This window comes from Phascolarctos cinereus, unplaced genomic scaffold (genome assembly GCF_003287225.1).
Source record: "Phascolarctos cinereus isolate Bilbo 61053 unplaced genomic scaffold, phaCin_HiC Scaffold_4;HRSCAF=312, whole genome shotgun sequence".
NCBI classification, from domain to species: Eukaryota; Metazoa; Chordata; class Mammalia; order Diprotodontia; family Phascolarctidae; genus Phascolarctos; species Phascolarctos cinereus.
Genome location: NW_027555847.1, coordinates 283,963,175 through 283,980,140, shown reverse-complemented (window position 1 = coordinate 283,980,140; position 16,966 = coordinate 283,963,175). Strand labels below are relative to the sequence as shown.

The 16,966-nt window shown below is 36.5% G+C and overlaps 1 protein-coding gene across 2 annotated transcripts in view; it reads right to left on the bottom strand.

Moving 5' to 3' along the window:
* The window catches only part of PGGT1B (protein geranylgeranyltransferase type I subunit beta), a 75,825-nt gene that overhangs the window by 42,784 nt on the left and 16,075 nt on the right, over nt 1–16,966 (bottom strand). For both annotated transcript variants that reach the window (XM_021009520.2, XM_021009529.2), the window contains 3 exons: nt 16,871–16,938; nt 11,744–11,895; nt 3,171–3,303 (listed from right to left, as the gene is read on the bottom strand). In XM_021009520.2, coding sequence (XP_020865179.1) covers nt 3,171–3,303; nt 11,744–11,895; nt 16,871–16,938 — 353 coding nt within the window. The remainder of the gene's footprint in view (nt 1–3,170; nt 3,304–11,743; nt 11,896–16,870; nt 16,939–16,966) is intronic.

Genomic DNA, 16,966 nt, shown 5'->3' with positions numbered 1-16,966 from the left:
ATTCTGAAAAGTTAAAACTTTTTTTTGGTCCAAACCTGCAATTTTACTGGTGGAGGGAAATTACGAGGAATAAAATTCTCTCCACTTACGCATATTGCAACTTCTGTGCATCTTACAGTCTCAAGAGTGTCTAGGGCACTGAGAGTTAAAGTAACTTGCCCAGGGGCATCTAGTGATGCAGTAGATAGAGCACTGGCCTTGGATTCAGGAGGACCTGAGTTCAAATCCAGCCTCAGACACATAACACTTACTAGTGTGTGACCCTGGGCAAATCACTTAACCCCACTGCCTATTCTAAAAAAATAAAGTGACTTGTCCAGTGTCAGTCAATATGTGTCAGAGATCCATTTTTTCCAGACTCCAAAGACAACGCTCTACACCAAAACACTTCTATTGACTTAAAAGCATACAAAAACTTCACATCTGGAAAATAATACATTCTGCAAAGTGTAATTATTATTATTGGGGGGGGCAATTTGGGTTAAGTGACTTGCCCAGGGCCACACAGCTAGTAAGTGCCAAGTGTTTGGTCTGAGGCCCTGTTTGAACTCAGGTCCTCCTGACTTCAGGGCCAGTGCTCTATCCACTGCGCCACCTAGCTGCCCCTAATTATTTTTTTCTAATTTTACTCAACATTATAAAAGAGGAAAAGAAAAAGGAAATTTGCAATGAAATGAGATTTCCTTCTTATTGAAACTCTATGGACTTTTTCAGTAAACTACTTAAACAAGAACGAAAGTGAAAAAAAAAAACAACAAACCACCATCTACTTTTCTCCTTAAAATAGCATCACTAACTGCTTCATTAGGAATACTTACAGTCTTTGCTTTGCAAGGAACCAATTAAGAAATAAAATGACAATCCAACTATAGCAAAAGACTTTATTTTTGAAACAGCAAGACATTTAAAGATTAAAATCTCATAAATCTACAAAAATCTAGTACAGGCAAAAAAATGGTAGGCAAAAAAGAAACAATTCATGTTCACGATTTTAGGAAAGGTAGCAAAGCAAAGGTTAAGTTAGCCCTGAAGCCAAGAAAACTCAGTTTTAAGTTCCACCTCTGATAACCTACTGATCGTGTCACCCTGGGCAAGTCACTTCAATTAATCAATCAATAGCTATTAAATACCTATGAGATTAATGAAAACCCCAAGAGACACTTTCTGGGTAATTAGTAATCAATTTATTAATTAGGCTAGCCAGCAATCAATAAATTGTGGTTTCTCTCTGAAATCAAAGACAGGGAGACCCTGAAATGCCTTAAATCCCTTCTGAAAGGGGACTCCCTTGACAAGTGAAAATCATACGTGACTGGTGGATATTTAATAAGGAGGTGGGCTAAAAGTCTTTAGCTCCTCCTACTGAGAATATGGCATGATCAGGAGACTCGGAAGCCTCAAAGTATCTGGGCAAAGGAAAGCCAAATCCATGTGGACTTCTCTACCTAGTTTTCTCCTTCATAAACTGAGTCGCCCTAAACTTTAATGGAGGGAACCAAGGACAGGGGGCTCCTTCTCCAGACAAAGGCTTGCACAGACTGGATTCCATTTATACTTTAAATACAAATTAGTTTTCCCAGTTGGGTGGGCCTAGCAATCTAATCTCATCACTTAGCCATGCCCTTCAGAGACTGACTAATCTTTCCAGGAGCTGGGTTTTAACAAAAATAAAGCAAGGTGGATCGCAAATTAATAACAATTAATATAATAGCATAATATTAATTTCTCTTACCTACTATGTGCCAGGCACTGTGCTAAGCACTGGGGACATAAAAGGAGGTAAAAGATACTGCCTGCCCTCAAAAAGCTTACAATCTAACGGAGGAGACAATATGCAAACAAATATATACAAAACAAGCTATATACAGGATAAATAAGAAATTAACAGATGGAAGGCATTAGAATTGAGAGGTTGGAGAAGGCTTCCTGTGGAAGGCAGGATTTTAGGTGGGCCTTAAAGGAAGCCAGGTAGGTCAGTAGCAGTTGACAACTCTCTAAGACTACAAGGTGAAGAGGCTCTGTCCTGAATGTCTAGTCCTTAGCCTATTCGATTTTATAAGGGAGAAAAAAAGGGAAAAATATCATCAATTTCAAATTATTGTCATTAAGAACTGCTAAAGAAGATTTAACTCCTAAGAAAAATGACATCAAAGGGGCATTGAGAGGATGCAATAGACAGAGCTCCAGCCTTGGAGTCAGGAGGATATGAGTTCAAATCCAGCCTCAGACATTTGAAACTTACTAGCTATGTGACCCCTGGGCAAGTCACTTAACCCCAAATGCCTCACAAAAAAAGACATCAAGGTAAATCTTATTAAAGATCATAGGAGTTGGAGCTGAAAAAAGGTCATCTAGCTGAAACCCCCCATTTTACAAATAAGGAAACTGCAATTAAGAGAGGTTAAAAGACTTGCCCAATGTTACACAGGAAGACCTTAGTTCCCAGCCTGTCTTCAACACTTACTAGCAAGTTACCTAATGTCTGCAATCCTAAGTTCCTACCCATTCTCACCTATGGGGTATATGGGGTGTTCAGGAGGACTAGCAACTCTGCTGCAGGGGCTTGCCAAACCCTTTTTAGGGCTACTCATCCACCTTTAGTGTCCACCTGATTCACCCAACTCTCACATGTGGCTACAAGAAGCTGTGGCATGCACAGCAGCCACACCCTGGTAAACCATCTCAGCAAATGGGCTAACCCAGATGGACGGTAAGTGACAGGCTTCAAACCTGTCAGTGTGTTAGGGGGATGTCTACCCCAAGTAAGTGAAGACTTCCCCAGGAAGAATGGGTGGATGAGAACAATTTATTCCAATGGACATGAAGCATGGCACGCTTAGAGCTTGGTCAGGTATCAAAGACACCAATGTCACCCACTGCATTCCAGGCTACTGCCAGTCATCCTCCATTAGACTTTGATGACTCAGGAAGAGAGATTGACAACTTTGTGCAACTCTGCCTCACTTAAGCCCAATTCACAATCAAGTCATGACAGCATCCCATGTTGATCGGTCCTCTTTAAAAATGAAGGACAATCAACAACAACCTATCTTACAAGATTGTTGTAAAGCCTAATGGGATAACGTAGGTAAAGAAATTCACAAACTTTAAGATCTTATATGTAATTGTTTCTATTAAGTAACATGGAAAAAAAGAACAGCAAAACTCACCATACTTCTTCTAATATAGTCTATGGCTTTCTTCATGTCCATGCCTGACCAATTGTTGAGCATATAGCAAATACAGGAAGCACAGTAGACAAACCTCATGTCATTCTCACTACCTTCAGGTATAGCACAGAAACTGAAAGAAATAAAGATTTTGTTCTTAGCATTGTATTGGCAGTTACTACACGCATTTTACTCCTCCTTTCATTAAAAAGATTTATTTTATGTTCTTACTCTCACTTTAAATAACAATCTACCTCGTAAACTACTGCCTTTACTAGATTATTTAGCAAATCTTTACTGACAAACAGAAAACAGTAAATCACCATTCCACATTACAGATGCAACATGACCTAGCAAAAAGAATGCTAGACTTAAGAATCAGCTGACAAAGAGCACATTCTGACACTTATTTGCTGTGTGTTGTTGTTGTCCAATCACATTTGACTCTTATGACCCCATTTGGGGTTTTCTTGGTAAAGAGACTACAGTGATTTACCATTTTCTCATCCAGCTCATTTTACAGATGAGGAAACTGAGGCAGAGTTAAATGACTTGCCCTGGGTCACAGAGCTAATAAGCATCCGAGGCCAAATTTGAACTCAGTTCTTCCCAACTCCAGGGCCAGTGCTCTATCCACTGTACCACCCAGCTGCCACTATTACATGTGTAATCATGGACAAATCCCTTATTCTCTTCAACCTCTGCTCTCTCATCTACAAAATGGGGCACTACCATTGATAGGAGGCAGCATAGCATAGGGCACTAGACTTGGGAGTCAGGAAGATCTAGGTCCAAATTCTACCTTGGACACTACTACCACTGCTACTGCTACTATTTGTACTACCTACTTAACAGGGATGTTGTGTAATATCTGTGATACTCCCTAGGTAGCTTTACTTCTGGCCACTGCTATGCCACTTAAACTATCTCCTTTCCCAATACCACCTCTGAGAAACAGTTTAATCTGCTCCTATTCAATCCACGAAGGGCTGTGGAATACTGTCAGGATTATGGGAGTGGTAATCAAAGAACAGTGGTACTGGCACCAATGGTTTCATGGAGCTGGTGGATAAAGTTGCTTTTGGAAAAGCTACAGTAGATAAGGTGCTAAATGTGGATAAAGTCACTTCGGGTGCTACAAGTACAGTAGTAGGACACATTGGGACAATCTCCTAGAACAAGACAAATTATTCTCAGGTATAACTACATAACCAGGAGTTAAAACATTACTGTGGGAGGTCTCTGAAATGGTTTGAAGGGGATGCGTAGGCTAATGATAAGGAACTGATTGAGGTTATAGGCAACTTTTTAATCCTAAATCTGAAAGGCATGGAACAGGGATTTTACTTCAAACATGGGAATAGAAAGAAGGTATTTCAAGGAGCCCAACGCTGAAGGGCTCCAATTAGCTACTTGGTTCATTTGGGTTTGGCTCTGCATGGTGACATACCATCCACACATGTGTCCTGCTTGTAGCCCTTGCATCCATGTGTGCTGGCCACAAATGTTCCTTACGTGCCCCTCCACGTGTAAGCCCATGTTGCTTATTCTTCCTACCAATGTTAGGAATATTTGAGGGAGACTGCGCCTCAAGTTTAAAAGGAAAATGTTCTACTATTACTTTTCTTACAATGCTATTGGTAAATGCCTTTGCTTTGAACTAATTTTGCCCTCTCGTTGACTAGTAAAAGCAAACATATTTGTGAGGACTCTTAAGATACGGTTTTTCAAGTGAATGTCAAACCAGTGTACCCTGAACCCATGTTTAAACTTTTTAGGATGAGGGAATATGTGTGAGAGCAAGTGCAACATTCAGAAAGTTGTATTATGGGGATGGTTAGTGAACATATAGAAAAAGAAGCAGTAATTAAAATGAGCAGCATGCATGCAAAAACAAACCAAAAAACCCACCCCACTACTGCGTTTTTATTTTTCCATCTATTTCAGGAGCTTTTTGGGATGTATTTTTGAGAGTATCTTAGATCTGACCTCTCATTTATATACAAGTAACATGTATTAAGTTTAATAGTTTAAAAGTACTCTACAACAATAGGTAAAGCAGGATTCAAGCACATATTTTCCTTATTAGCTCAGGTTATACTTTGTCTTCTAGTATTTCTAAATTTATTCCCTTCTTCCCACAGAGAGATGTGATCATTTGATTATACTAAAAGTTTCAGAGAAACTTCTAAGTACATAAGTTTACTAGTAGCAATAGCATTAGTTTATTTACAAAGACACTTTTTAAAAAACTTTTTATCTTATTCCTGCCCACTGCCAACAACCCTCAGTAATAGGCTTGGACAAATCAAAAGGATGAAGTTATTATCATTTTCTAATTTTGAACATTATGGAAATTCTAGATATTTTCCTTTCATTAGAGAAGTCCTGGAAAGGGATACCCTGAGTTGGAATATTAAAAAAATTGATGATTTTCAAGTCAGCAAAAAATGCATTTAGAGAATAGCAGGCATAAGGAATTATTAGGACTAAGCAACCATAATCCCCAGTCTATCAAGTGAGAAAATTAATACTGATCTAGTATGAATAGAACAAGAATTACTAGTCAGTTAATAAATATTTATTAAGTGCCTCCTACCTGTCACGTACTGTGCTAAGTACTAGAGATACAAAGAATATACTGATGGTATACTGGAATACAAACAGAGGCAAAAGATAGTCCCTGTGGTCAAGGAGTTTACAATCTAATGTGAGAAGACAACACAAAAAAGGAAGGTGAAAAGTTGGAAGGGAGGGAAGGGAGTCAGAGAAGTCCCAAAGTAGTGGTCAGGTGAGAAATGAGATGTTCTGAGCTGAGCTCCCTCCTTAAATGGAGGCTAAGAGTTCATGGATCCACCCTCCAGTCAGAAGGTCAGTTATGAGGCAGAGTACCAAAGCTAGATGCATGAAGTTCTGGATCAGAATGATGGAGTTTTATCCTGCTAGATACAGGATGATGAGGTTTCCCTAATAATGAATTCTCTGGGGCATAGTGGAAATGTCACAGAAGCTCCAAAGTAGTGCGACCATGTTAGAAATGAGGTTATTCAGAAGCAGTTAAAGAACTTATTGAATTATCTATATCTATACTCTTCCATCCAGACATTCTTATCATCAACGCCAAGCATCTAAAAAATGGTTGGCTAGAAACAGGCTACCCTCTGTGACCAGGGAATAAAAGCCTTTTTCTGTGCGAAATTCACTAGTTAATGAAGAACATTAAGACCACACTGAAGTCTTGACCAGACTGAAACAGAAAACCTCTCTTACTTCAGCAACATGTAGAATCATCTTTAGCATAAAACCTTTCCTAATGCCCTTCCAAACTCCCTGTGTTTAATTATTTTGCATGTATTTGCATTTATTCATTTCATTTTTATGCTACACATATCACACACATAATTGTTGTTTCTCCCATTAAAATATAAGTTTCTTTTGAACAGAGATTCTTCATTCTTTATACTTACATATTCAGAGTTTAAATACAGTGCCTGTGACACAGTAGCTGCTTGATAAATGCTTGTTTGGTATATTCAATCGAATATTTTGCACATATTGTGAACTCAACTCTAGAGATGCTGAATCTCTTAAGACTTTCTTCTACTTACATGAGCTGAAGCAAAGTGAAATGTACTGTGCACAAAGTAACAACAATATTGTAAGATGATCAGCTGTGAATGACTTAGCTATTCTCAGCAATACAATTATCCAAGACAACTCTAAAGGACTTTATGATGAAAAATGCTATCTATCCCCAGAGAAAGAACTGATTGTGTCTGAATTAAAGCATCTTTTTAAAACTATTTTTCTTGAGGTTTGGTTGTTTTCTTTTCTTTTCTTTTCTTTTTTTTGGCCTATTTCCTTTCACAATATGACTAACATGGAAATTTTTTACACATGTATAACCTATATTAAATTACTTGCCTTCTCAATGGGATGGGAGTTGGGAAGGGGAAAGAAGGAAGAAAATTTGGAACTCAAAGTTTTAAGAACGAATGTTAAAAACTGTTTTTGCATGTAACTAGGGAAAAATAAAATACTAAATAAAAATTTTTTTAAAAGATTTTCTTCTCCCTCTATCACTCTGTGATCTCATCAGCTTCCATGGATTTAATTACCATCTCTATGCTGATGATTCTCAAATCTACCTGCCCTGCCTGACCTCCAATCTCACATCTCCAGACCTCTAGAACTGGTAGAACTCAACATGTCCAAAACTGAAATCACTATCTTTTCCCCTAAATCCGTACCCCTCTCCTTCCTATTTTCCCTATTCCTGTAGAGGACAACACTATCCTTTCAATAATTAGGCTCGAAAACTAGGAATAATCCTAGAGTCCTCGCAATTTCTCACCCCCCATATCCAATCTGTAGCCTGTTTGACTTCACCTTTGCAACTTCTCTTGAATACACCCCCTTCTCTCCTCTGACATATCACCTTGATACAGGACCTCATCACCTAACACCTGGACTACTGCAATAGCCTGCTGATGAGTCTGCCTGCCTCAAGTATCTCCCCACTTCAAACTACCTTCTATTTAGACACCAGAGTGATTTTCATCCCCCTACTCGAGAAACTCCAGTAGCTCCCTATCACCTACAGAATTACATTTTAAAATATCCTCTGTTTGTGGTTCAAAACCCCTCCTTTGAGAAGGCCCCTCCTGCCTTTCCATGTTTTTTACATTTCATTCTCCATCAAATACTTTTTGATCCAGTGACACTGACCTCCTGGCTGTTCCATGAACAAGACACTCCATCTCCTGGCTTCATGTATTTTCTTTGGTTGCCTGCCATGCCTGGAATGCTCTTCTTCCTCATCTCACTAGCGTCTTCCCTGACTTCCTTAAATCTCATCTTTTACAGGAAGTCTTTTCAATCCCTCTTAATTCAGTGCCTTTCCTATTCACCTATCTATTTTTTCTATTTATACTGTATACATAGCTTGTTTTTACATATGTTTATTGTCTCCTCCATTAAATGACTCTGAATTCCTTGAAGGGACTGTCTTGTGCCTTTTTTTGTATACTAGCACCTAAAATAATGCCTCACACATAGTAAGCACTTAACAAATATTTACTGACTTGCTTTTTCAGGATTAGTGGGTAATTTATAAGATTTTTAATCTGGCAGTTCATGAACACATTATAAAAAATATTTTGATAACTGTATTTCAAAATAATTGGTTTCCTTTATAATCCTATGTATTTTATGCATTTAAAAATATTCTGAGAAGGGGTCCATAGATTTCACCACATGAGTTGCATGACACAAAAATGGCTAAGAAGCCCTCCCTGTTCTTGATAAAAGATGGATAATTTTCAGGACAGCTAGATGGTGCAGTGAACAGAGCACCAGCCCTGGAATTAGGAGGACCTGAGTTCAAATCTGGCCTCAGACACACAACATTCTCTAGCTGTGTGACCCTGGGGAAGTCACTTAACCCCAACTGCCTCACTTAAAAAAAAAAAAGGATAATTTTCTAGCAATATTCTTGTGAAAAAACTCTATCCTAAATAACTAGAAATTAATAAGAGAAATATAAATTTTAAAAAACTAAAATTTCACCTTACACCCATCAAACTGCCCCAAGATGGCAATTTGATAAAACATGGTAACAATCAATATTCAAAGGGACATGAGAAGACAGAAATTTCATTAATACATTTTGTCAGCTGTAAACTGGTCTAACTGTTCTGCAAAACTTGGAACTATGCTACAAAAATAACTAAACTCTTCATCCTCTTTGACCTGGTGATCGCACAATTGTGGGGATAAAGATAAAAGGAAGGTCCCATACATTCCAAAATACTTATATCTACACATTTTTATAGCAGGAAAAAACTGGAAACAAAGTAGATATTGATCAATTGGGGGGACAGATGAATAAACTGTTATACAAATTTAACGGACTATTACTGTGCCATAAAAAATGAAAAACAATGAGGAATTTGGAAAAATTTGGCAAGATCTATATAAAGTAATAGACAGCAAAGTAAGCAGAACCAACAGAATACACACTATGACCACAGTAACATAAAAGGCAAATAACACTAGGGCTGTGAATTGGACCAGCCATTCTGGAAAGCAGTTTGGAACCATATCCCCAAAGTCACTATACTTGACCATATTCTTTGATCCAGAAATATCATTATTGGCTGATACCCCAAAAGAGATCAAACAAGAAAAAAATTCATAGGTACAAAAATATTTATAGTAGTTCCTTTCACAGTAGCACCAAGCTGTAAACCAAAGGGACTCATTTCTTGTGGAACAGTTAAATTATGGCATACAAATGTAATATTATTGCTGGTCCACAATAAATGCAAAATGGACAGTTAAAGAGAAAACAGGGAAAAACCTTTATGAACTGATGCAATGAAATGAACAGAATTAGAACAATTTATACAATGACAATATTTTAGAAAAAAACAACTTTGAAAGTCTTCAGAACACTGACAGAATGCAATGATTAACCATGAAGACAGAAGACTGAAGATGAAGCACACAGCCCACCTTTTATTGTTTTGTTCTGTTTTTAGGCAATTGGTATTAAGAGACTTGCCCAGGGTCACACAGCTAGTAAGTGTCAAGTGTTTGGTCTGAGGCCGAATTTGAACTCAGGTCCTCCTAACTTCAGGGCTGGTGCTCTATCCACTGTGCCACCTAGCTGCTCTCCACAGCCTATCTTTTAAAAGAAAGGTGAAAGTTTACAATGAATAATAAGACACACATTTTGGGGTATGATCAACGTGGAAATTTGTTTTGCTGGCATATGCATATTTGTTATGAGGGTTTTATTTTTAGTTTTTTAATTGTTCAAAGTGGGGAGGTAGAAAGTGGGATGGAGATAAATAACAAATACATTGTTCACTTTTTAAAAAAAGGAAAACAAACTAAAGCATTCTAACTCCAACGGATATACCAATCAATTTCAACTCCCAAGGGTTTAGGATGAAACATATATCCCACTTCTTGAGAAATAAATGGTTAAAATGTTAATTTGCATGGTTTAACTATATTTCTTACATAAGAGAGGTTTCTATGGGAGACGGATTATTGGTTAAGAATGATGAAATATATCAATGAAATATAAAAAAATGGGCAGCTTTGTGGAAAAAATACATTTGAAACATTATTAATAAAGAGAAATGAAAAATGAATGACTCCTATGACATTTTAAAATGAAATTAGTAAATTAAGATCTGAATGTCCAAAGCACTTTACAATTGCAGAACCATTTCACAGAATACTAGTAGCTTCACTTTCCCTACTGTAAGTGGTAGTTAAAGATTCTTGAGAAATCATAGTAGGGAAGGTGGTAGAGCAGTTAAATTTCCACCCTAGGACCCAAAAAGGAAATCCTCAACAGCAGTAACACCTGAGAACAATGCTTTCCTTTTAAAAAATAAAGTCCCTTAACTGCTCCATTTCAGTTTATTCACACAGAGGGGTCCATCAGATTAACTCTTAAGTTCATTGTAGTTCTAAAAAGTACCATATATTAGTCAGAAAAAACTATTCTTTATTTGGCAATATCCTGTGGACGGTCAAATCTTAGCAGAACTATTTTCATAGAAGGTTAACCACAGATAACAAAAGCAGAGCCAGGAAGTAAATGAAAACTTGAATTTCTTGCTACTAAAGCAGTCTTGACAATGCTGTCATATCAGAGCCCCACGTCTACATAATATGCTATTCAACTCTAATTTAACCTCCTCTTAAAGAAAGTTTCAGAATATATTAAATTATGTTTAAAATCATACTCATACATTTATTTCAATATTTAGGCCCACATTTCATTTTACTCCTACTTCACTATATTGGTTTCCTTTCTATTTTAATAATAATAATAATAGTTTAGCATTTATAAAATGCTTTAAGGTTTACAAAGTACTTTGTGTTCATCACATGCTTCAAAAACTGTTTAATTATTTTGTATTTTAATTCCTAGAGCATAGAGAGTGCCCAGTACACAGAAGGCATCTAATAAATGCCTGACATTCAAATAACAAGTATGTTTTCCTCAAAATGATCCACATATGGGGGCAGCTAGGTGGCGCAGTGGATAGAGCACTGGCCCTGGAGTCAAGAGGACCTGAGTCTCCTCAGCCTCAGACACATAATACTCACTAGCTGTGTGACCCTGGGCAAGTAACTTGACCCCAACTGCCTCACCCCCCAAAAAAATTTAATTTGGAGCAGCTAGGTGGCCAAGTGGATAGAGCACCGGCCCTGAAGTCAGGAAGACCCGAGTTCAAGTCTGGCCTCAGACAAAACACTTGATACTTAGTAGCTGTGTGACCCTGGGCAAGTCACTTAAGTCCAATTGCCAGAAAAAAAAAGGAAAGAAAATGATCCACATACTTCCATTCTGAAGGAAAAGATTATTTAATTAGGTACTATTCTAAATCATGAAAAGAATTAGAGGTAATTTTTTTTATTAGGAATTCAACTATGTTATCATTCATACCAACCTTTGGTTGGTTCAAATGAGAATTGTTATTCTCCCTATTTTTATTTTGTTCAAATCAAGAAACTTATCTTAAAAAGTGACAAAGAGTTCATCATACCTTCCATCTTCCAGCTGAAGTGCTCTCAACCCTGCTAAGCATGCTTCTTTATTTACTCTGCTTAAATCATCTCCAAGAATAACTAAGCATGATAGACCAGTATAAGTCATTGCTATATGTCCACTGTCGTAAGGATGAGCTATGCCAAGATCCTAAATTTAAGATAATACAATTATAGTTAGGAAACTGGTTATCATACATCAATAAACAATTCAATGTTACATGGCTAGTGAATAATCAGATTAAATTTAATTTGCTAATATTTTACATGCAGAAAGCATCTTAAAAGAAGTCTAAGAAAAACCACCATTCTCTCTTGTAAACATCAATAACAATGGGCATTATATGTATTCCAGTATAAAGTTAAAATTTATCCTGCTTCAGTTCAAAATTGCCAACATTATGAATATTTCCTATGACTCATTAGAATAAGAGTTTATTCAAACTACAGTTAAAGCAGATACTCTTTCTTCTGAATGATAAAGATATACAATTAACTGTATTTTGTAAACTTAAGATGTAAAAGTATTAATTTTATGAAAATTTTTGCAATAACTTTAATAAAATCCAGCTCCCTACAATTTAACATCCTGAAATGAGAAAAATATTTACCCAGTATTATATGCTCCATCCTCCAAAATACTTAAAAATTAATGTCTGATTACATTAAGTAATCAGATACAACACAAAGGAACAGAAGAAACTGAAGGTATTTTAGACAATCTACCAAAGTATCAGCTTAATACTGTCCCTCAAGGTCTTAAAAATAAAAGGCTATAAAAAGGCCAGGAGAAAACCAAGTATTAAACTGCTGGGAAAAGCAATTTGGTAGACAATAGGTTTACATCAACATCTTAGATTATATTTTATAATAAGTTCCAAATGGATAAATCACATAAATAAAAGGTCATATAATAAAGCAATTAGAGGCTAATAGAAGGATGTATCTTGCATAATTATAGTTAAAGGAAGAATTCTTAACAAGGGATAGATTACACACCATATACCAAGACAAGAACCAACAGGTACATAAGTTAAACATAAAGTCAAACATAAAGAAATTAGAGGAGCATGGAAGAAATTACCTGCCAGATCTATGGATAGGGGAAGAGTTCACAACTGGGGGGAGGGGGGAGAGAGGGAGGGGAGCAGAGAGAGAGAAAAAAGCAGGGGGAGAGGGTTCGCAGAAGATAAAAATGGACAATTCCAATTACATAAAATTAAAAAGTTTTTGCCCAAATAAAACCAATGCAGCTAAAATTATAAAAGAACTGGGAAATAGGGAGAAAAAATGATAGTGCCTGGAACACAGTAAGTACTTAGTAAACATTTCTGATTGATTGCAGCAAGTTTCTCTGATAAAGGGTATCTAAGATATAAAAGGAAGTGAGTCAAATTTATAAGAATAAGCATAACTCCTCAAATGATAAGTGATCAAAGGATATGAACAGGCAGTCATCAGAAGAAATTCAAGCTATCAGTAGTCATATAAAAATGCTCTAAATTACTAATAATTAGAGAAATGCAAATTAAAACCAATTTGAGGTACCAACTCTCATCCATCAGATTGGATAGGCCAACAAAAAAGAAAAATGACAAATGCTGGAGGGGCTGCCAGAAAACAGGTACTTTAATCCATTGTTGATAGAGCAGTGAATTGTCCAGCGATTCCGGAAAACAATTTGGAACTAACAAAAAGTTTACATGGTGGTGCAGTGGCCCTGAAGTCAGGAGGACCTGAGTTCAAATCTGACCTCAGACATTTGTGACCCTGGGCAAGCCACTTAACCCCAACTGCCTCACCCCAAAAAAGAGAAAAGTTTACATTTTTAAAACTGTGCACATCCTTTGACCCAGTGATGCCAAATAGTAGTAGGTCTACATCCCAAAGAGATCAAATAAAGAGAAAAAGGATACACATAGACACACATAGACACACACACACACACACACACACACACACACACACACATATTTATAGCATCTTTTCATGATAGCAAACAACTGGAAATTGAGGAGGCGCTCATCAATTGAGAAAAGATTGAACAAATTATGGAATATGAAAGAATTCTGTTGTGCTATAAGAAATGATAAAGAAGGTTTCAGAAAAACTTGAGGCAACATGTATGAACTAATGCAAAGTGAAGTGAGCAGAACCAGTAGAACAATTCACACAATAACAACAATATTGTAAAGACAACTCTGAAAGACATAAAAATTCTGATCAACACAATGACCAACCAGCTCCAGAGGATTCATGATGAAACATGAAAACTCCAGACAGACAGGATAGACTCAAAATGCAGTTTGAAGAATTTTTTTTTGACATGTCTAACACAGGAATTTATTTTGCACAACCATACATATTTTGTAAGGGGCTTTCTTTCTTTCCTTCTTTCGCTTTTTCAATGGGTGGGAAAGGACAGAGAATTCAAACTGAAAATAAAATAAAATTGAATAAAAGCGAAGGATAGGTGATCAGATTAAAACAGACAATTTTAATCACATAAAACTGAAAAGCTCTTGCACAAATAAAATCAGTGCTGCTAGGTTTAGAAGAGACACAGTAACACAAGGGAAAATTGCTGCAGCTATTATTTCTGATAAAATTCTTGATGTTTGAGACTTATCAAAACAAATATATAAAAGCCACTTCTTAAGGATATGAACAGGCCCTTTTCAAAAGAAGTCATCACTAATCACATAAAAGAATGTTCTAAATCATTAATAAAAGAAATTAAAGTTAAGACAACTCTGAGGTTTCATTCACATCATACCCTGACTAGAAAAATAATCCAAGATAAAAACTGAAAATGTAGGAAGACATGCACATTAATGCACTGCTGATGGAACAGGAAAATGGCCCAGTCATTTTGGAAAGGAATTTAGAATTGTAATGAAGAAGTAACTAAAACTGTATTATTACTACTCTATGTAGCAAATGACTGCTAGGCATATGAAGGCAACTAGGTAGCTCAGTGGACAAAGCACTGGGCCTAGAGTCAGGAAGATCACTGTTCAAATCCAGCCTCAGACACTTACTAGCTGTGTGACTTACGGCAAGTCACTTAACTTCTATATGCCTTAATCTACCACAGAAGGAAATGGCAAACCACTCCAGTTTCATTGCCAAGAAAACTCGATGGACAGTAGGGTCCACAGGGTCACAAAGAGTCACATATGACTGAACAACACTAGGCATATACCTCAAGAAGGTCAATAGAGGAAAAGGTCTCATACATACATACAAAAATACTTCTAGTGGTGCTTTTTGGAGTAGCAAAGAACTAGAGGCAAAATTGTTGCCCAGGGGCAGCTAGGTGGCACGGTAGACAGAGCTCTGGCCTTGAAGTCAGGAGGACATGAGTTCCAATCTGACCTCAGACATATAACACCAGCTGTGTGACCCTGGGCAAATCACTTAACCCCAACTGCCTCACAAAAACAAAAAACAAAAACAAAATAATTGGTAATTAATTATTAGACTTCTATGAAACTTGGAAAGACAAACAGATACAGAGCAATGCTAACAAATAAAATCATTATCAGGAAGAACAGTTTACACAATGAACAACTGTAACATAAAAGGAACTATAAAAAACATAAATAAGAAAAATAAATGAAAAATACAAAAAAAATATGTATGTAAAAACAAAAAATTCTTATCAAGGCAGAATCCAATCACGACTTCAGAGAACTAAAGGTGAAGTAGGCTTCCCACTGCTTGGCAGAAGGGTGGTGAATTATAAGTGCAGAATGAATCAGATATTTCTAGATATGACCAAAGAACTGATTTATTTTGCTAACTTTTTATTTGTTACGAGGGAAGGGAGAAGAGTAACTAGAAAGTAACATGGAACAGGACACAATCCCTTATTATTTGTGAGCCTTATTTTTTTTTTAATAGAAAACTGGTTCAGTTAACATCAAGGATATAATGCATGCCAAAATTAAGCACAGTAATATTTCAGTAGAAATCACCACATTTTACATTATTAAACTGATTCAAATGAAAAAGCAACCTAAATCATTTTAGGAGAGTTTCTATCTCTATAAACCCATCTTGTGAGTTCATGCATCCAGCTGATCAATTCAACAAGTATCCTTTCAAGAATACCAAAATGAGTAGTTATGTAGTATATAACTCTCAATACTATTATGCTCAGTTATATGAAGAAGAGTAAGGGGAAACATTAGTGGCAAACCATCTAAGGTAACATTTTAGGTGTAGGCAGGATGGGATCAGATTATAGGGCAATTTGAAAGTCAATACAGTCATCCCTTTATGGTTATCCTAGAGCAACTGCTGTACTTGTTTTGACTTCCTATTTCGTCCACAGATGCTTCTACTTCATTCTGAGCATATTTACCCTGTAGTAAAGGTTTTATAAGGTACTGTGGGTCTGCAATATCTTAAATTCTAAACTTTGAAGACCAAGTAACCCCTCTCAATTATGGCTTTTAAAAAATAACTCGAGTTAATGTGTTCCTAATCTTTACTCTAGCAACTTCCTACCTTTAATTTTAAGTCAAAAAAAGATAAGCGGAAAAAGGTATGAGAGTCATACACTACATAAACTACTCATTTTGGTATTCTTAAAAGGATACTTGCTAAATTGATCAGCTGGATGCATGAACTCACAAGATGGGTTTATATTCTAGTTCTGAAGGTCAAAATTTAAAGTTGAATATAGATATTATGAGATAGAAACTCTCCTAAAATGATTTAGGTTGCTCTTTCATTTGAATCAGTTTAATAATATAATATGTGATTATCATCAGTATTTTTATGAACAATAATACCTGAGGAAAAGACACGTGTTTTGCACTAAACAGCAGGAAGGGTAAATAACCACACTAGAAAGACTGTTAGCAAATAACAACAATAACAGTACCTTTGCTGGATTGAAGATTTGTATTTTCAGGCGAAGGAAGGGAGGAAGAAAATTAGAAATAACCAGATTCTGGTGTACTCCAGGAATAATTCAGCTTTTACTGTTTTAACATACTCTATTAATACATGTAGCCTCGTTCTAGCTAGCAATGGATCGTTTAACACATTTCTCAACTTTTTTTGCACCATGCACTCTTGCCCCATTTTGTCCCCCAACACACAGCTAAACTAACCTTAGATGGATTGAATGGAATTCCCAGGTATGAAGAACCTCGGAAACCACAGCGGTTTAAATTTGATCCTAGAAAATAAACATACATATTTACTTA